The sequence below is a fragment of the Oncorhynchus tshawytscha genome, unplaced genomic scaffold, assembly GCF_018296145.1.
Source record: "Oncorhynchus tshawytscha isolate Ot180627B unplaced genomic scaffold, Otsh_v2.0 Un_contig_10763_pilon_pilon, whole genome shotgun sequence".
NCBI classification, from domain to species: Eukaryota; Metazoa; Chordata; class Actinopteri; order Salmoniformes; family Salmonidae; genus Oncorhynchus; species Oncorhynchus tshawytscha.
The window spans coordinates 16,180-38,360 of NW_024608683.1; the positions used below are offsets into that span (position 1 = coordinate 16,180).

At 41.1% G+C, this 22,181-nt stretch overlaps 1 protein-coding gene across 1 annotated transcript in view; it reads left to right on the forward strand.

Moving 5' to 3' along the window:
- Positions 1–22,173, forward strand: part of LOC121843720 (adhesion G protein-coupled receptor B3-like) — a gene marked incomplete at both ends in the record, with an annotated part of 31,540 nt that extends 9,367 nt beyond the window's left edge. Inside the window, 2 exon segments of the mRNA XM_042313504.1 lie at positions 18,505–18,631; positions 22,070–22,173. Coding sequence (XP_042169438.1) covers positions 18,505–18,631; positions 22,070–22,173 — 231 coding nt within the window.
- Between the last annotated feature and the right edge of the window lie 8 nt (positions 22,174–22,181).

Sequence of the window (22,181 nt, forward strand, 5' to 3'; positions counted from 1 at the left end):
ATACAGGGTTCCTGTATTTCATTGCTACAGACACACATACAGGGTTCCTGTATTTCATTAAGCTACAGACACACATACAGGGTTCCTGTAGGAGCTACAGACACACATACAGGGTTCCTGTATTTCATTAAGCTACAGGCACACATACAGGGTTCCTGTATTTCATTAAGCTACAGACACACATACAGGGTTCCTGTATTTCATTAAGCTACAGACACACATACAGGGTTCCTGTATTTCATTAAGCTACAGACACACATACAGGGTTCCTGTATTTCATTAAGCTACAGACACACATACAGGGTTCCTGTATTTCATTAAGCTACAGACACACATACAGGGTTCCTGTATTTCATTAAGCTACAGACACACATACAGGGTTCCTGTATTTCTGATAAGGGTAAATGGAATGAAAGAATCCTCTGTGTTGTATTGCTTAGACACACATAACAGGGTATTACAGGTTCCTGTATTTCATTAAGCTACAGGCACGTATTTTTCTGCAATTGTATGAGACAATAAGCGGCGAAGGCCAGAGGAAATTCAATGTAGGTTTTGAATGCATCTCTTGTCCTCTGTGTTGTATTACAGCCGTTGTATTACAGCCGTAATAGCACACTGATAAGGGTAAATGGAATGAAAGATCCTCTGTGTTGTATTACAGCCGTTGTATTACAGCCGTAATAGCACACTGATAAGGGTAAATGGAATGAAAGATCCTCTGTGCCGTTGGAATATCAAGGAACTCAGTGATTTGATAGAAGCTGGTTTCAATGCCATCGTTATTGTTCCTTGTGTTCTTTGTTCCTTACACATTGTGCGTCAGAAAATATACCATCATTTTATACATTAGACTCAAATCTTATCTCTATTTAATTTAACATGCTTTATTATTCTGGTTTCTTAATCCTCATCTGAAAGGACTACATAGCATACAGATGTAGGACCTTAATTTGATCCAGTTTGCAACAGCAAGAAAATGCTGCAGCAACAGGAAATGTTAATAATTATGTGGATTATAATTCATGGACATTTTTGTAGGGGTTGATACTATTATCGTGAAGGGAAAGCAAGTCTGAAATAACAAACTTTAGAAACCTTCTTAAACTAAAAAGCACTACAAGTTTCATTTCCTGCTGTATAGGAAAATTCTCAGTAACAAACGAGTGACCAAATTAAGATCCTACATCTGTACAACGTTTAAATTGAAGAATGTCAACAAATATCGTCAACTATATATCCCATACACAGTTCTGTTCATCTGTTTCTGAAACATTTAAAATGTTCTTAAAAATGTGTAGATTGAAACAGAAACAGACTCCCTCCAAGATTTCAGAAACATTGTTCTTCATGACTCATTATTTCCTTCTATACTGTGTGTTCTATCCTTCTATGGTGTGTGTTCTATCCTTCTCTCCTGTGTGTTCTATCCTTCTATCCTGTGTGTTCTATCCTTCTCTCCTGTGTGTTCTATCCTTCTATGGTGTGTGTTCTATCCTTCTCTCCTGTGTGTTCTATCCTTCTCTCCTGTGTGATCTATCCTTATATCCTGTGTGTTCTATCCTTATATCCTGTGTGTTCTATCCATCTCTCCTGTGTGTTCTATCCATCTCTCCTGTGTGTTCTATCCATCTCTCCTGTGTGTTCTATCCTTCTATCCATCTCTCCTGTGTGTTCTATCCTTCTATCCATCTCTCCTGTGTGTTCTATCCTTCTATCCATCTCTCCTGTGTGTTCTATCCTTCTATCCATCTCTCATGTGTGTTCTATCCATCTCTCCTGTGTGTTCTATCCATCTCTCCTGTGTGTTCTATCCATCTCTCCTGTGTGTTCTATCCATCTCTCCTGTGTGTTCTATCCATCTCTCCTGTGTGATCTATCCTTCTATCCATCTCTCCTGTGTGTTCTATCCATCTCTCCTGTGTGTTCTATCCTTCTATCCATCTCTCCTGTGTGTTCTATCCTTCTATCCATCTCTCCTGTGTGTTCTATCCTTCTATCCATCTCTCCTGTGTGTTCTATCCTTCTATCCATCTCTCATGTGTGTTCTATCCATCTCTCCTGTGTGTTCTATCCATCTCTCCTGTGTGTTCTATCCATCTCTCCTGTGTGTTCTATCCATCTCTCCTGTGTGTTCTATCCATCTCTCCTGTGTGTTCTATCCATCTCTCCTGTGTGTTCTATCCATCTCTCCTGTGTGATCTATCCTTCTATCATGGATGTTCTATCCTTCTATCCATCTCTCCTGTGTGTTCTATCCTCTCCTGTGTGATCTATCCTTCTATCCTGTGTGTTCCATCCTTCTATCCTTCTATCATGGATGTTCTATCCTTCTGTCCTGTGTGTTCTATCCTTCTATCATGTGTGTTCCATCCTTCTATCCTTCTATCATGGATGTTCTATCCTTCTGTCCTGTGTGTTCTATCCTTCTATCCTTCTATCATGGATGTTCTATCCTTCTATCCATCTCTCCTGTGTGTTCTATCCTCTCCTGTGTGATCTATCCTTCTATCCTGTGTGTTCCATCCTTCTATCCTTCTATCATGGATGTTCTATCCTTCTGTCCTGTGTGTTCTATCCTTCTATCCTTCTATCATGGATGTTCTATCCTTCTATCCATCTCTCCTGTGTGTTCTATCCTCTCCTGTGTGATCTATCCTTCTATCCTGTGTGTTCCATCCTTCTATCCTTCTATCATGGATGTTCTATCCTTCTGTCCTGTGTGTTCTATCCTTCTATCCTTCTATCATGGATGTTCTATCCTTCTATCCATCTCTCCTGTGTGTTCTATCCTCTCCTGTGTGATATATCATTATATCCTGTGTGTTCCATCCTTCTATCCTTCTATCATGGATGTTCTATCCATCTCTCCTGTGTGTTCTATCCTCTCCTGTGTGATCTATCCTTCTATCCTGTGTGTTCCATCCTTCTATCCTTCTATCATGGATGTTCTATCCTTCTGTCCTGTGTGTTCTATCCTTCTATCCTTCTATCATGGATGTTCTATCCTTCTATCCTTCTATCCTGTGTGTTCCATCCTTCTATCCTTCTATCATGGATGTTCTATCCTTCTATCCATCTCTCCTGTGTGTTCTATCCTCTCCTGTGTGATATATCATTATATCCTGTGTGTTCCATCCTTCTATCCTTCTATCATGGATGTTCTATCCTTCTATCCATCTCTCCTGTGTGTTCTATCCTCTCCTGTGTGTTCTATCCTCTCCTGTGTGTTCTATCCTCTCCTGTGTGTTCTATCCTCTCCTGTGTGTTCTATCCTCTCCTGTGTGTTCTATCCTCTCCTGTGTGTTCTATCCTCTCCTGTGTGATCTATCCTTCTATCCTGTGTGTTCCATCCTTCTATCCTTCTATCCTGTGTGTTCTATCCATCTGTCCTGTGTGTTCTATCCTTCTATCCTGTGTGTTCCATCCTTCTATCCTTCTATCCTGTCTGTTCTATCCATCTCTCCTGTGTGATCTATCCTTCTCTCCTGTGTGATCTATCCTTCTATCCTGTGTGTTCCATCCTTCTATCCTTCTATCATGGATGTTCTATCCTTCTATCCATCTCTCCTGTGTGTTCTATCCTCTCCTGTGTGATCTATCCTTCTATCCTGTGTGTTCCATCCTTCTATCCTTCTATCCTGTGTGTTCTATCCATCTGTCCTGTGTGTTCTATCCTTCTATCCTGTGTGTTCTATCCTTCTGTCCTGTGTGTTCTATCCTTCTATCATGTGTGTTCTATCCTTCTATCCTGTGTGTTCTATCCTTCTCTCATGTGTGTTCTATCCTTCTCTCATGTGTGTTCTATCCTTCTGTCCTGTGTGTTCTATCCTTCTATCCTGTGTGTTCTATCCTTCTCTCATGTGTGTTCTATCCTTCTGTCCTGTGTGTTCTATCCTTCTATCCTGTGTGTTCTATCCTTCTCTCATGTGTGTTCTATCCTTCTATCATGTGTGTTCTATCCTTCTATCATGTGTGTTCTATCCTTCTATCCTGTGTGTTCTATCCTTCTCTCATGTGTGATGTGTGTTCTATCCTTCTGTCCTGTGTGTTCTATCCTTCTATCCTGTGTGTTCTATCCTTCTCTCATGTGTGTTCTATCCTTCTATCATGTGTGTTCTATCCTTCTATCCTGTGTGTTCTATCCTTCTCTCATGTGTGTTCTATCCTTCTGTCCTGTGTGTTCTATCCTTCTATCATGTGTGTTCTATCCTTCTCTCATGTGTGTTCTATCCTTCTATCATGTGTGTTCTATCCTTCTATCATGTGTGTTCTATCCTTCTATCATGTGTGTTCTATCCTTCTATCATGTGTGTTCTATCCTTCTCTCATGTGTGTTCTATCCTTCTATCCTGTGTGTTCTATCCTTCTATCCTGTGTGTTCTATCCTTCTATCATGTGTGTTCTATCCTTCTATCATGTGTGTTCTATCCTTCTCTCATGTGTGTTCTATCCTTCTATCCTGTGTGTTCTATCCTTCTATCCTGTGTGTTCTATCCTTCTATCCTGTGTGTTCTATCCTTCTGTCCTGTGTGTTCTATCCTTCTATCCTGTGTGTTCTATCCTTCAATCATATGTGTTCTATCCTTCTCTCATGTGTGTTCTATCCTTCTATCCTGTGTGTTCTATCCTACTATCCTGTGTGTTCTATCCTTCTATCCATCTCTCCTGTGTGTTCTATCCTTCTATACATCTCCCCTGTGTGTTCTATCCTTCTATCCTGTGTGTTCTATCCTTCTCTCCTTCTCTCCTGTGTGTTCTATCCTTCTCTCCTTCTCTCCTGTGTGTTCTATCCTTCTCTCCTTCTCTCCTGTGTGTTCTATCCTTCTCTCCTTCTCTCCTGTGTGTTCTATCCTTCTCTCCTTCTCTCCTGTGTGTACTATCCTTCTATCCTGTGTGTTCTATCCTTCTCTCCTTCTCTCCTGTGTGTACTATCCTTCTCTCCTTCTCTCCTGTGTGTTCTATCCTTCTCTCCTTCTCTCCTGTGTGTTCTATCCTTCTCTCCTTCTCTCCTGTGTGTTCTATCCTTCTCTCCTTCTCTCCTGTGTGTACTATCCTTCTATCCTGTGTGTTCTATCCTTCTCTCCTTCTCTCCTGTGTGTACTATCCTTCTCTCCTCCTTCTCTCCTTCTATCTGTGTGTTCTATCCTTCTATCCTGTGTGTTCTATCCTTCTCTCCTTCTCTCCTGTGTGTACTATCCTTCTCTCCTTCTCTCCTGTGTGTTCTACTATCCTTCTCTCCTTCTCTCCTGTGTGTTCTATCCTTCTCTCCTTCTCTCCTGTGTGTACTATCCTTCTATCCTGTGTGTTCTATCCTTCTCTCCTTCTCTCCTGTGTGTACTATCCTTCTATCCTGTGTGTTGAAGCCTTCTATCCTGTGTTCTATCCTTCTGTTCTTTGTGTTATATCCTTCTATCTTTCTATCCTATGTGTTCTATTCATCTATCCTTCTATCCTTCTATCCTATGTTTTCTATCCTTCTATTGTTCTATACTGTGTGTTCTATCCTTATATCATTCTATCCATTTGTTCTATCCTTCTATTCTTCTATACTGTGTGTACTATCCTTCTCTCCTGTGTGTACTATCCTTCTCTCCTTCTCTCCTGTGTGTTCTATCCTTCTCTCCTTCTCTCCTGTGTGTACTATCCTTCTATCCTGTGTGTTCTATCCTTCTCTCCTTCTCTCCTGTGTGTACTATCCTTCTATCCTGTGTGTTGAAGCCTTCTATCCTATGTGTTCTATCCTTCTCTCCTTCTATCCTGTGTGTTCTATCCTTCTCTCCTTCTCTCCTGTGTGTACTATCCTTCTATCCTGTGTGTTCTATCCTTCTCTCCTTCTCTCCTGTGTGTACTATCCTTCTATCCTGTGTGTTGAAGCCTTCTATCCTATGTGTTCTATCCTTCTCTCCTTCTCTCCTGTGTGTACTATCCTTCTCTCCTTCTCTCCTGTGTGTACTATCCTTCTCTCCTTCTCTCCTGTGTGTACTATCCTTCTATCCTGTGTGTTCTATCCTTCTCTCCTTCTCTCCTGTGTGTACTATCCTTCTATCCTGTGTGTTGAAGCCTTCTATCCTATGTGTTCTATCCTTCTGTTCTTTGTGTTATATCCTTCTATCTTTCTATCCTATGTGTTCTATTCATCTATCCTTCTATCCTTCTATCCTATGTTTTCTATCCTTCTATTGTTCTATACTGTGTGTTCTATCCTTATATCATTCTATCCATTTGTTCTATCCTTCTATTCTTCTATACTGTGTGTTCTATCCTGCTTTTGGGCAGCAACTTTACCCAGAGTAGAGGCACCGTGTGTTCAGTGTTTCAATGTGTGACGCTGCCTCGATGCCACCTAGGACACAACTGTAGGACAGTGCAGCACTGGTGGAGGAATGGAGCATCTCTCTCTCCTTCTCCACTCTCTCTTTTTCTCCCTCTCTCTCCCTCTCTCTCTCTCTCTCTCTCTCTCTCTCTCTCTCCTCTCTCCTCTCTCTCTCTCTCTCTCTCTCTCTCTCTCTCTCTCTCTCTCTCTCTCTCTCTCTCTCTTTCATCCTCTCTCTGTCCCTCACCTTCTCCCTCTTTCTCCCTGGGGCACACCTATAGGACAGCTCAGCCCAGGTATATACCCCCACCACCTTCTCCCTGGGGCACACCTATAGGACAGCTCAGCCCAGGTGTATACCCCTATCACCCTCTCCCTGGGGCACACCTATAGGACAGCTCATCCCAGGTGTATACCCCTATCACCCTCTCCCTGGGGCACACCTATAGGACAGCTCAGCCCAGGTGTATACCCCTATCACCCTCTCCCTGGGGCACACCTATAGGACAGCTCAGCCCAGGTGTATACCCCTATCACCCTCTCCCTGGGGCACACCTATAGGACAGCTCAGCCCAGGTGTATACCCCTATCACCCTCTCCCTTTACCAAACAATGCTCACAGTGAGGGTGGGTGACAGGGACATTAGTTAGAACTACCCAGAGGTGTAAACAGTCAGATAGAAACACAATGCAGGAGAAAACAGAAGTAAATGATGCTGGATGATTATGTTTGTCACTACAGGCCTATGGAAGTACATATAAACATTTACCCTGCCGGCCAATATATCTACTTCCCGGTAGGGAAAATTGACCACAAAGATGTTATTTTAACAATTGTTCAACCAGTTCTGGTTTTAATCATGTCGTAATGAGGTCATTTCAACGTTGCACCACTGGGGAATACAATATCTATCATAGGTGACACACATACTGTATGATCCCTGTGTGATAATATATAACATTCTCCAGGAATTCATATTTTACATCTTCCAGTACAAAATAGCAGCAGTTATTGTCCGCAGCCCCAGTTTGTAAATGGAATATGGCTGCTTTTTAATTTTAATAATTCTAAAATGTGAAAATTGAGCTGTGCTTCTGCTGCAATATCAGTTACAACGAGAGAAACGGGTTCTCTTCTCCACTCAGTGGCAGATAAGAAAACTAAAGCACATTCAACCAAATTACATTTCTATTGAATCAGGGGCCACACAACTCTCTGGTCTCTTGAGAATAATTCAAGTTTTTAGAAATAGATTCAGGTCCAGTAGTATTTCTACTGACGGCTGAAAGAGTTGAAGGGACAGCGACTGTGAACCAGGGGGAAGTCAGCTGGAGGAGGATGTTATTAGAACTGGAATTAACAAAACAGAATTTGGTTTCTTGGCAACAAGCTTGTCCAAGCAAAGTAGAACTCATGCATAATTCATAACAATCTAATGTATTTGTTTGTGTTTTGTTTATTCTTGTCATCAGTAATCTGTTTGTCTGAGGGTTTATGTGTAAATCAATTCATTTGTTGGTTAACATGTGTACCCAGCAAAGGGAACCAACATTCATCTGTGCAGGAAAACAATTAGAATACATGAGTGTATGTATTGTACCCCCCCAATCCTGACCTCTGCATCTGGTATGCGTGATCATGCATGCCTAAATTATGATTTATCCTCATTTTGTGTAAAGGGTTGTCAAATACAACAGGCATGGATGATCAGAAAAAACATGATGATTAAGCAAAGGAGGAAACAGAAAAAGTCTAACAAAAAATAAGTAGTTTGTCTTTCCAATAAGTTTTCCTCCTGAATACTTTCCCCCTGAATACTTTCCTCCTGAATACTTTCCCCCTGAATACTTTCCCCCTGAATACTTTCCTCCTGAATACTTTCCCCCTGAATACTTTCCCCTGAATACTTTCCTCCTGAATACTTTCCTCCTGAATACTTTCCCCCTGAATACTTTCCCCCTGAATACTTTCCTCCTGAATACTTTCCCCCTGAATACTTTCCCCCTGAATACTTTCCCCTGAATACTTTCCCCTGAATACTTTCCTCCTGAATACTTTCCTCCTGAATACTTTCCTCCTGAATACTTTCCTCCTGAATACTTTCCCCCTGAATACTTTCCTCCTGAATACTTTCCCCTGAATACTTTCCCCTGAATACTTTCCCCCTGAATACTTTCCCCCTGAATACTTTCCTCCTGAATACTTTCCCCCTGAATACTTTCCTCCTGAATACTTTCCCCCTGAATACTTTCCCCCTGAATACTTTCCTCCTGAATATTTTCCTCCTGAATACTTTCCTCCTGGAGAGATTACATCTGTAACATTGGTAAATCACAACTCCCATAACACAGGACTGAAACCATGGCAACCAATGCTGTCTAAAGCATGTTAAAGGCTTTTCTAGCCAAGATATTTACCAAACAGAGACTAATGCTGACTAAAGCATGTTAAAGTCTTTGTAGCCAAGATATTTACCAAACAGAGACTAATGCTGACTAAAGCATGTTAAAGTCTTTGTAGCCAAGATATTTACCAAACAGAGACTAATGCTGACTAAAGCATGTTAAAGTCTTTGTAGCCAAGATATTTACCAAACAGAGACTAATGCTGACTAAAGCATGTTAAAGTCTTTGTAGCCAAGATATTTACCAAACAGAGACTAATGCTGACTAAAGCATGTTAAATAGCCAAGATATTTACCAAACAGAGACTAATGCTGACTAAAGCATGTTAAATAGCCAAGATATTTACCAAACAGAGACTAATGCTGACTAAAGCATGTTAAAGTCTTTGTAGCCAAGATATTTACCAAACAGAGACTAATGCTGACTAAAGCATGTTAAATAGCCAAGATATTTACCAAACAGAGACTAATGCTGACTAAAGCATGTTAAATACTTTACCAAACAGAGACTAATGCTGACTAAAGCATGTTAAAGTCTTTGTACTTTACCAAACAGAGACTAATGCTGACTAAAGCATGTTAAAGTCTTTGTAGCCAAGATATTTACCAAACAGAGACTAATGCTGACTAAAGCATGTTAAAGTCTTTGTAGCCAAGATATTTACCAAACAGAGACTAATGCTGACTAAAGCATGTTAAAGTCTTTGTAGCCAAGATATTTACCAAACAGAGACTAATGCTGACTAAAGCATGTTAAAGTCTTTGTAGCCAAGATATTTACCAAACAGAGACTAATGCTGACTAAAGCATGTTAAAGTCTTTGTAGCCAAGATATTTACCAAACAGAGACTAATGCTGACTAAAGCATGTTAAAAGCCAAGATATTTACCAAACAGAGACTAATGCTGACTAAAGCATGTTAAAGTCTTTGTAGCCAAGATATTTACCAAACAGAGACTAATGCTGACTAAAGCATGTTAAAGTCTTTGTAGCCAAGATATTTACCAAACAGAGACTAATGCTGACTAAAGCATGTTAAAGTCTTTGTAGCCAAGATATTTACCAAACAGAGACTAATGCTGACTAAAGCATGTTAAAGTCTTTGTAGCCAAGATATTTACCAAACAGAGACTAATGCTGACTAACATAAGTAAGGAAGATAGACTCTGGTTTCTCCTGCTAAGGGGGAGATGCTATTCCATTTCCTGTTTGTTCTCTGCTCCACTGGGGGCTGGAGTAAGAAATCATAGGCCCAGGTCTTTGTTTTTGTTTTTTACACCACACAAATACAACAAAATGAGTGGCTATTCTGACACTGACAAACTGAGATCAGTCTGGTCTTGACTTCCAACTAACAATAGCTCAGGCCAATGAAATGAAACAATATTAAAAAGTCATGTATTCACAGCCCTTGACTTTTTCCAAATGTTGTTGTGTTACAGCCTGAATTCAAAAAGGGACATTTAGATTTGATTTTACTTTTTTTGATAATAATGAAAAGCTGAAATGTCTTGAGTCAATAAGTATTCAACCCCTTTGTTACAGTGCCTTGCGAAAGTATTCGGCCCCCTTGAACTTTGCGACCTTTTGCCACATTTCAGGCTTCAAACATAAAGATATAAAACTGTATTTTTTTGTGAAGAATCAACAACAAGTGGGACACATTCATGAAGTGGAACGACATTTATTGGATATTTCAAACTTTTTTAACAAATCAAAAACTGAAAAATTGGGCGTGCAAAATTATTCAGCCCCTTTACTTTCAGTGCAGCAAACTCTCTCCAGAAGTTCAGTGAGGATCTCTGAATGATCCAATGTTGACCTAAATGACTAATGATGATAAATACAATCCACCTGTGTGTAATCAAGTCTCCGTATAAATGCACCTGCACTGTGATAGTCTCAGAGGTCCGTTAAAAGTGCAGAGAGCATCATGAAGAACAAGGAACACACCAGGCAGGTCCGAGATACTGTTTTGAAGACGTTTAAAGCTGGATTTGGATACAAAAAGATTTCCCAAGCTTTAAACATCCCAAGGAGCACTGTGCAAGCGATAATATTGAAATGGAAGGAGTATCAGACCACTGCAAATCTACCAAGACCTGGCCGTCCCTCTAAACTTTCAGCTCATACAAGGAGAAGACTGATCAGAGATGCAGCCAAGAGGCCCATGATCACTCTGGATGAACTGCAGAGATCTACAGCTAAGGTGGGAGACTCTGTCCATAGGACAACAATCAGTCGTATATTACACAAATCTGGCCTTTATGGAAGAGTGGCAAGAAGAAAGCCATTTCTTAAAGATATCCATAAAAAGTGTTGTTTAAAGTTTGCCACAAGCCACCTGGGAGGCACACCAAACATGTGGAAGAAGGTGCTCTGGTCAGATGAAACCAAAATTGAACTTTTTGGCAACAATGCAAAACATTATGTTTGGCATAAAAGCAACACAGCTCATCACCCTGAACACACCATCCCCACTGTCAAACATGGTGGTGCAGCATCATGGTTTGGGCCTGATTTTCTTCAGCAGGGACAGGGAAGATGGTTAAAATTGATGGGAAGATGGATGGAGCCAAATACAGGACCATTCTGGAAGAAAACCTGATGGAGTCTGCAAAAGACCTGAGACTGGGACGGAGATTTGTCTTCCAACAAGACAATGATCCAAAACATAAAGCAAAATCTACAATGGAATGGTTCAAAAATAAACATATCCAGGTGTTAGAATGGCCAAGTCAAAGTCCAGACCTGAATCCAATCGAGAATCTGTGGAAAGAACTGAAAACTGCTGTTCACAAATGCTCTCCATCCAACCTCACTGAGCTCGAGCTGTTTTGCAAGGAGGAATGGGAAAAATGTTCAGTCTCTCGATGTGCAAAACTGATAGAGACATACCCCAAGTGACTTACAGCTGTAATCGCAGCAAAAGGTGGCGCTACAAAGTATTAACTTAAAGGGGCTGAATAATTTTGCACGCCCAATTTTTCAGTTTTTGATTTGTTAAAAAAAATTGAAATATCCAATAAATGTCGTTCCACTTCATGATTGTGTCCCACTTGTTGTTGATTCTTCACAAAAAATACAGTTTTATATCTTTATGTTTGAAGCCTGAAATGTGGCAAAAGGTCGCAAAGTTCAAGGGGGCCGAATACTTTCGCAAGGCACTGTATGTCAAGGAGCCTAAATACGTTCAGGAGTAAACATGTGCTGAACAAATCACATGATAAGTTACATGGACTCACTCTGTGTGCAATAATAGTGTTCAACATGATTTTTGACACATCTCTGTACCTCACACCTACAATTATCTGTAAGGTACCTCAGTCGAGCAGTGAATTTCGAACACAGATTCAACCACAAAGAACAGGGAGATTTTCCAATGACTCGCAAAGATCAGCATCTATTAGTCAGCACCTCCAAATATTCATTAATTATAATCCACATAAAAATTCAAATTTCCTGTTGCTGCAGGATTATTTTCAATCTCTAGCAAACTGGTTTAAATTAAGATCCTACATCTGTATGTCCACTATGTTCATTATTATGTATTTAGTATTTATTAGGATCCCTATTAGCTAGTGCTAAAGCAGCAGCTACTCTTCCTGGGGTCCAACACAACACATGAAACATGACAGAATACAGAACATTAACAGACCAGAACATCAGAGGGACAGAACTACATACATTTAAAACAGGAACACACACTTTCATACATGGATGCCTTCATAATCATGTGATTCATACTGGACTGAATGTAAGTGCAACACACCGACATGGAAACAAGGAGGTGGGTTGCAAATAGGCTGACACTTTTCAGACCCGGGATCGAGCCCGGGTCTGTAGTGATGCCTCTAGCACTGCAATGCAGTGCCTTAGACCCTGCGCCCCTCAGGATCCCAACTTTGTTTCGCTAAATTCCCCTGTCGTGAATTAATACACATTGTTTCTATAGTTACCACCCGCTAACTTGTTACAGTCTACCACCCATGAAGGGTTATCTGAGATATAGTGTAACTTGTTACAGTCTACCACCCATGAAGGGTTATCTGAGGTATAGTGTAACTTGTTACAGTCTACCACCCATGAAGGGTTATCTGAGGTATAGTGTAACTTGTTACAGTCTACCACCCATGAAGGGTTATCTGAGGTATAGTGTAACTTGTTACAGTCTACCACCCATGAAGGGTTATCTGAGGTATAGTGTAACTTGTTACAGTCTACCACCCATGAAGGTTATCTGAGGTATAGTGTAACTTGTTACAGTCTACCACCCATGAAGGGTTATCTGAGGTATAGTGTAACTTGTTACAGTCTACCACCCATGAAGGGTTATCTGAGGTATAGTGTAACTTGTTACAGTCTACCACCCATGAAGGGTTATCTGAGGTATAGTGCTAGGCTTTGGACCTTCTCATTAAATTAAGAAAGACCCACTGAATAGAAAACCAGAATCAGATGGGAGTTTAAGGTCCTCGCTTCCCTCTGAGGCTCTCACCTCAGCCACAGTGATCAGAGTTAACAGACGTGAACGTAGGACCCTTGATGGTGTGGAGTTTCCTCCCTCTAAAGTTTCTACTTTATGGTTTCCACCTCAGCAACTTGTCTTACATTTCCCCCTTAATTCCCCTACACCACATTTACACCCAGCAGCGTTCACCAGTCACGCGTTATAGTGAATATTAAAATATAAAACATTATAGTCACTTACTCTAGGCCTATCTGCTAAATGGTATGTACTGTACGTACGTATGCCATCTGTATAGGTTTACTATGTGCTCTGAAAATAGAAGCAGACTGCTCATCCCCTATCTAAGTGATATACCCCTAACATAACTCCTCCTCCTGCTGCTCCTCTTATTCCTCCTCCATTTCCTCTCTTCTCCCCTCCTCCTCTCTCCTCCTCCTCCTCCTCTCTCCTCCTCCTCTCCTCCTCCTCTCTCCTCCTCCTCCTCCTCCTCCCTCCTCCTCTCCTCTCCTCCTCCTCTCTCCTCCTCCTCCTCTCTCCTCCTCCTCCTCCTCCTTCTCCTCCTCCTCCTTCTCCTCCCTCTCCTCCTCCCTCTCCTCTCCTCCTCCTCCTCCTCCTCCTCCTCCTCCTCCTCCTGCTCCTCCTCTCCTCTCCTCCTCCTCTCCCTTCCTCCTCTCTCCTCTCCCTCCTCCTCCTCTCCTCCTCCCTCCTTCTCCTCCTCCCTCCTCCTCCTCCTCCCTCTCCTCCTCCTCCTCCTCCCTCCTCCCTCTCCTCCTCTCCTCCTCCCTCTCCTCCTCCTCCTCCCTCCTCTCCTCCTCTCCTCTCTCCTCTTCCTCCCTCTCCTCCTCCTCCCTCCTCCTCCTCCTCCTCCTCCCTCCTCTCCCTCCTCCTCCTCCTCCTCCTCCTCTCCTCCTCCTCCTCTCTCCTCCTCCTCCTCTCTCTCACCTCAGACTCATGTTTTGAGGTTAGCGGAAAGACTAATTACATGTCAAAATATCATTGGACTAGCCAAATATAATTAGCACCAGCAGAGTTGTGTCTCCTGGATGTTAAGTACAGGACAAATGACTTTGGACACACTTAGCCAATTTCTCTCATTTGGGCCATAAGTGGAAGCTGTAAAGCGTGATGACAGTGTCAGCCATCTCAAATGTACTCCTGTGTTAGCTACCTTAAGTGAGGAGACCTTGTGCAATGTTACTGCTAAATACCTGATTAAAAGGATTTGATATCTCTTTGACTGTATCCCAAATGGCACCCTATTCCCTATATAGTGCACTACTTTTGACCACAGCCCTATGGTCACCCTGGTGAAAAGTAGTGAATTACAACGGTTTGTGACTGTGTTCTGTGTCTTGGTTAGTGATTGTTGCCGGACTAGTAGGACTTCCAGGATGTGGAGCAGAAAGATATCAGCTTGAATAACGTTCTCATACAGTATTAGATGAGAACATTCAGTAGTGTATGACTTTCAAGGGAGATCAAACTGGGGCACAGGCATTTTCAAAAATGTTTATGTGGGCCGTCTTTGATTCATTCACAGCTGTAATTGACTCACATTAAAATGAGAGATGTACTCTTGTATGATGCAATTCCATTATTCAGGATACATAAATACCTCCTATACATACATGTAGAACGTGGACATGGTATGTTATTTTACATGTTATAAGCCTTGTAAGACATCATACAGGCTTATACAGTTATAAAGCGTTATAGATTAAAGTAAAGTGGTACCCAAAGTACATTTCTCTACACCCCTTCAGTGTCTGAGTACACGACTTCGTCCTAAATGCCACTCTATTCCCTATATAGTGCACATAGGGAATAGGATGCCATTTGGGAGGCGTCTTTTACCCCTTACAGTCATGACTAGTGTTACCCTGGGTCATGTTAGGAGTCATTTGGAAACGTCTTCTACCCCTTACAGTCATGACTAGTGTTACCCTGGGTCATGTTAGAAGTCATTTGGGAGACGTCTTCTACCCCTTACAGTCATGACTAGTGTTACCCTGGGTCATGTTAGGAGTCATTTGGGAGACGTTACCCTGGGTCATGTTAGGAGTCATTTACGTCTTCCCCTTACAGTCATGACTAGTGTTACCCTGGGTCATGTTAGGAGTCATTTGTCTTCTACCCCTTACAGTCATGACTAGTGTTACCCTGGGTCATGTTTCATTTAGGCGTCTTCCCCTTACAGTCATGACTAGTGTTACCCTGGGTCATGTTAGGAGTCATTTGGGAGGCGTCTTCTACCCCTTACAGTCATGACTAGTGTTACCATGTTAGGAGTCATTTGGGTCATGTTATGTTAGGAGTCATTTGAGAAAGAGTCATGGACAACCTTGATGTCAGCAAGGACTTACCAACACATTCATGATGACCTCGTGTAATATTACCCCATCTGACTGGTTGATCTATAGGGACAGCAGAGCCATAACATCTGAATTAATTATATTAGTAAAATAATGATGGTTTGACTGTATCACAATAATGTGTGGGTCAGTGCACAGTTATTTGCATACTGTTGGCCATATTATGCAGATGAATCTGCTCCCACTCTCCTACACTAACTGAATCAGTTTACATTAAAACACTAACTGAATCAGTTTACAATAAAACATTACTGAATCAGTTTTTACAATAAAACATTAAAACTAACTGAATCAGTTTACATTAAAACACTAACTGAATCAGTTTACATTAAAACACTAACTGAATCAGTTTACATTAAAACACTAACTGAATCAGTTTACATTAAAACACTAACTGAATCAGTTTACATTAAAACACTAACTGAATCAGTTTACATTAAAACACTAACTGAATCAGTTTACATTAAAACACTAACTGAATCAGTTTACATTAAAACACTAACTGAATCAGTTTACATTAAAACACTAACTGAATCAGTTTACATTAAAACATTACTGAATCAGTTTACATTAAAACACTAACTGAATCAGTTTACATTAAAACATTACTGAATCAGTTTACATTAAAACACTAACTGAATCAGTTTACATTAAAACATTACTGAATCAGTTTACATTAAAACACTAACTGAATCAGTTTACATTAAAACATTACTGAATCAGTTTACATTAAAACACTAACTGAATCAGTTTACATTAAAACACTAACTGAATCAGTTTACATTAAAACACTAACTGAATCAGTTTACAATAAAACATTACTGAATCAGTTTACATTAAAACACTAACTGAATCCGTTTACATTAAAACATTAACTGTTCTTTACTCAGTTATGAGTAGGCCTATCCTCCATAGAGATGACTTGACAACCTGTTGAGTGCATCCTATATGTCTTCATTGTGAAAAGCTGGTTTCCACATGTACATATATATATTTTAAATGTAACGAATTGCACATCAAAACAGCTCATTTAATTAATCTTCAATATGGGCAATTATACCCGTCCCACACCCTCAAGCTCGCACTCATCTCATCTCTGTGCATGTAGTGCGCTGTGCTGGTTACAGGCGGTGAGTTTGAATACTGGTAGGCTACTTTTGTCTCTCTCTGTTATGGACAGAAAAGGGGGCAATTCGAGTGTTTATTAGTAAGATGGAGATGTCGCCAGCAGAACAAACTTAAATCATGAAAAAAAGTATTGACAGCATAGCTAACTAGCTAGCTAGCTAACCAGTAGATTTACATCATAATTCGCTATGATCAGCTAATAGCCACTCTTCTCCATATTTCACTCATCTGTCTCTAGTTAGTAGCTAAAGTCGTCTCCAGGCTCAAATTGTTTGTTTGACAGCAAGAGAGCTGGCAGATGGACGAGATCAGTTAGTAACCTACTACTAGGAATCACTGGCATTAACTTACTTACAATAACTGAAGAATGTGCTGTAAATAGGCCAATGCTATAGAGACAGTTAGTATATTATGAATTTCGAGTTATGAATATTAATTAAGAAAGTAGATTTTTCATTTTGAGCACCTGCCCCCTCAAAGGTCTGCGTCCACTGCCCTGGTGTGTGTGTGTTTGTGTGTGTGTGTGTGCGTGTGTGTGCGTGCGTGTGCGTGTGTGTTGTGTGTGTGTTGTGTCTGTGTGTGTGTGTGTGAGGGGATGAAGTGAGTGATTTAATTTACTTGCCTCGTTCCTTTCTCATTAAATAGTTGTTGCTGGGTGAATAATTTACTTTTCAGCCTATACATTAAAGGATGTTTATAAAAAGACTGCACACATCTAGGTGTTTTTTATTTTTCATAAAATAATACCAAACAGAAATGTATTTCACATGGGACACTATCTTAAGGACTTATGTGCGAGTTTTTGTCCTGACATTCTTTGTGAAGGTTCGTAGTGAGAGGGAGATTTAGGCTACTGGCAGTAAATAGACGAAACGTGCTTTCCTTTCCTCTCCTCTCTATCATTTTACCTGCTATGAGGGGGGAGAACGGGAAACGGGCAGCTACCATCCGCGCCGTTTCCGTGGGGTGGAGTACCATTGGTTATGCAATCCTTTTTCCTGATCGGTTTTGCCTACGTTGAACAATACCAATGCTTGCGTTCGGAAATGTTTTACATGCCTTGAACAAATGAGAAAGAGCGCAACAGATATCATCATAGGAAAATATCAATCCTAGGAAAATATATCCCTATTTTGTAACCTGTGAGCCAACCTCCCCCAGCCGCTGTTGCAGCAGCAGAGAGAAACGGAGTATCAGTCTCAGGCTGTCCACGGTTTCCAGGGTGAAATGTTCCCGTAGGAAACATAAAAAACCCGCTAATTAAAATAGTTGAGGAAAACAGATCAAACGAAAAAGAAAGCGACAGTAGCCTAGTAATAATAATAGCCTAAGCATTGAGAACGGAAGAAAAGAGAACAACAAAATCGTTCCGGAAGATAACCCAGACGCGCTCAATAGGCTCTCGCCTAAAGACATAGCGGTAAAGATGATAGTTTGTCTAGAAAAACGCAGAAAAATTGATATGTAGCCTAAGGTTTTTGAAAGCAATTGTTGCGTTTAACAGCCTATAGAGAAATTTAATCAATCAGAACCACCCACGTTTGGACAGCTCCCTTCGTCCCCTCCTTTCTCTCCCTCTCTCTTCCTCTCTCAACCTTTTTTTCCTTCTCCCGGTCGAGCTAAATGCTTTTTGTAGCATGGCGAAATTGCGTGTTGATACCACTTCCCTATTCGCATTGAGATTTCCGTTATTAGTTAAAACAGATTCAATGTTACACTATTAAAGGTTTCATTCGTTCAGATTTGTCCAATCCTTGTGAAAGTGAGAGAGCGCTGGAATTAATGAAACGATCGCATCTCTTCTTCTTGCAGGAACGATTCTTGGGGAACCTGGTCGAGTAAAGGATGTAAAACCGTACTAACCGATGCATCCCATACAAAATGCTTATGTGATCGTGTATCTACCTTCGCCATTTTGGCACAGCAACCAAGAGAAATAGTAAGTAGTGGGATTTTGTTCTATTCATTTATGGATTAATGCAGAGGAGGGTGCTAGAATGTGCTTCATTGCTTTGCTTTGGTTGGAATTTCAATCGATGTGTTTGTTTCCCCATAATCAGGGGTCTTTATCTCAGTTAGTGTAGCCTATAGGTGAAGGTGAGTCTCTTTTGATGAATCTCAGTCTGGATGTGCTGTCTAGATGATTTTGATAATGCTCTGCATTGGTGAGCTTGACTGGCTTTGGTGTGTGTGTGTGTGTGTGTGTGTGTGGTTACACAGGCCAGTGCATGTTGTTGACTGACTTTAGCCTACAGTTTGTGTATTGGCTCTGCTCATCAATTCATATTCAAATATTACAAGTATAGATAAAGGAGTTCATTGAGAAGTGTCATGTTATCTTACAAAAGATTAGCGTCACATAATGAACTATGTCTAATTAGATCTAGTTCTAATGTCATATTCATTTTTTTTTTTTTCAAATAATAGCTAGTCTTACGTTCCTGTTTGTTACTCATTTGTGTAACAGTTAACAGTGCCAGTGATTTGCAACATTATGTTAAAAGAGGAAAATAAAAAAGGATGAGGGATCGGGCCCTCACGACTGACTGTCACGTGTGAAATCATATCTGTTGCTCAGCAGTTCCACCATTACTCAAATGTTGTGACTGGAATAGAGAAAAGTGTGATCTGTGGGAATGATAGCATTGTGTTCCTCTCTAGCAGCAGTGCACCAGGTTAATAACTCAGTGCCTTGCCCTGCCCATGTCACAATGACTGGTGGTCTGTGGGAGGGGGCTGGGAAAGAGAAGCTATGGCGGCATCCCAAATGGCACCCTATTCCCTATTTAGTGCACGACTTTTGACCACAGCCCTATGGGCCCTGGTCAAAAGTAGGTCACTAAATAGGGAATAGGGTGTCATTTGGGATACAACCTATATCAAGTGGAATCCTGGGAAAGGTGTTAATTAAGAGGCAGTAACAGTAGATTAAATAAACATGGATCTTATTTGGTTGGCATTGGTAGATTGTCAGCTTTATTACGTTAGGAGAGGCTCCTACTCATTGCAATCTTATAAATGACTTCTGTAGGTAATTCTAAACACTATTCTATGGAGTGTGTGTAATTCTCAGTGGTGGGAAAAGTACCCAATTTCCATACTTGAGTAAAAGATACCTTAATATAGAATTACTCAAGTAAAAGTGAAAGTCACCTAGTCAAATACTACTTGAGGAAAAGTCTAAAAGTATTTGGTTTTAAATATACTTAAGTATCAAAAGTAAAAGTATAAATAATTTCAAATTGATAATATTAAGGAAACCAGATGGCACAGTTTTTTTTATTTTTTTTTATTTACAGATAGCCAGGGGTACAACATGCAGATAAAATTGACAAACAAAGCATTTGTATTTAGTAAGTCTGCCAGATCAGAGGCAGTAGGGATGACCAGGGATGTTCTCTGTTTAGTAAGTCTGCCAGATCAGAGGCAGTAGGGATGACCAGGGATGTTCTCTGTTTAGTAAGTCTGCCAGATCAGAGGCAGTAGGGATGACCAGGGATGTTCTCTGTTTAGTAAGTCTGCCAGATCAGAGGCAGTAGGGATGACCAGGGATGTTCTCTGTTTAGTAAGTCTGCCAGATCAGAGGCAGTAGGGATGACCAGGGATGTTCTCTGTTTAGTAAGTCTGCCAGATCAGAGGCAGCAGGGATGACCAGGGATGTTCTCTGTTTAGTAAGTCTGCCAGATCAGAGGCAGTAGGGATGACCAGGGATGTTCTCTGTTTAGTAAGTCTGCCAGATCAGTAGGGATGACCAGGGATGTTCTCTGTTTAGTAAGTCTGCAGATCAGAGGATAGGGATGACCAGGGATGTTCTCTGTTTAGTAAGTCTGCCAGATCAGAGGCAGTAGGGATGACCAGGGATGTTCTCTGTTTAGTAAGTCTGCCAGATCAGAGGCAGTAGGGATGACCAGGGATGTTCTCTGTTTAGTAAGTCTGCCAGATCAGAGGCAGTAGGGATGTCCAGGGATGTTCTCTTGATAAGTACGTGAATTGGACCATGCTCCTGTCCTCTTAAGCATTCAAAATGTAGTACCTTTGGGTGTCAGGGAAAATGTATGGAGTAAAAAGTACATTATTTCTTTAGGAATGTAGTGAAGTAAAAGTAAAAGTAGTCAAAATAAATCAATAGTAAAGTACAGATACCCCCCAAAAACGACTTAAATAGTACCTTCAAGTAGTTTTACTGAAGTACTTTACACCAGTCGTAATTCTATGCTCTATTCTGTGGAGTCTCTATGTAATTCTGTCACATAGCCTCTGATGTCTCTTTTAGACCATCCTCAATGTCAATCAGTGAAAATGGTCTCTTTTCTTAATAGGGACCCTCTTTTTTCTCTCTTGATTCATTATTCATGAATATCTGATTAATACAGGGAAATATGATTACACTGTAGAGTAGAGATATATGGGGAATGGGTCGTTTTATTAGGGTATTTATTTTATTTTGAGACGTAGAGTAGACACTGCAATCATGATCTTGAGATGAATGGTTAGTTAAGAAAGCAACAGATTTTTTAGATTACATTAATCACCAAAGCTATCAAACTCAAAATGAAGAAAGACTGCAGAGCGCACATGCCACAATGCATAGTGCCACATGCACACAAACACACTGGCTCCCCTTCTCTTCCCAATTCAGTTTGTATTGGCGTTGGTGAAACCATTCAACACAGAACATCTCAAAATGGCCGACTTGTTGTGATATTTTGATTGGTTTGTTTTACAGTTCTATTCGTGGTTTAAGATTTAATAACATCAACTTATTGGTCTATTTTCCAGTCAGTGGCTGATCATTTTGTCATTTCTTTTAGTACTTTTACCCCTTTATCGTGATATCCAATTGGTAGTTACAGTCTTGTCCCATCGCTGCAACTCCCCTACGGACTCATGAGAGGCAAAGGTCGAGAGCCATGCATCCTCCGAAAAAACACAACCCTGCCAAGGCGCACTGCTTCTTGACACACTGCTCGCTTAACCCAGAAGCCAGCCGCACCAATGTGTCGGAGAAAACACTGTCCAGCTGGCGACCAAAGTCATCTTGCAGGCGCCCGGCCTGCCACAAGGAGTCACTAGATCGTGATGGGACAAGGAAATCCCGGCCGGCCAAACCCTCCCCTAACCCAGACGACGCTGGGCCAATTGTGCGCCGCCTCATGGGTTTCCCGGCCACTGCCGGCAGTGACACATCCTGGGATCGAACCAGATGCAATACGGTGCAGTGCCTTAGACCGCTGCACAACTCTGGAGGCCCTGTGGCTGATATTTTAACACCAACCCAAAGCAGCTATAAAAAGTGTTTTGATTCGTGTGTCTGAAGCTGTAGCAACAACACAAAGCAGGTGTAATATCTACTTCCTTCTGTCTCTGTCTCCTACAGACCATGGAGTACTCAGCGGTCCCCTCTGTGACTTTGATCATTGGTTGTGGTCTGTCCTGTCTCGCCTTGATCCTGTTGCTAGTGGTCTATGCTATTCTATGGAGGTGAGTAC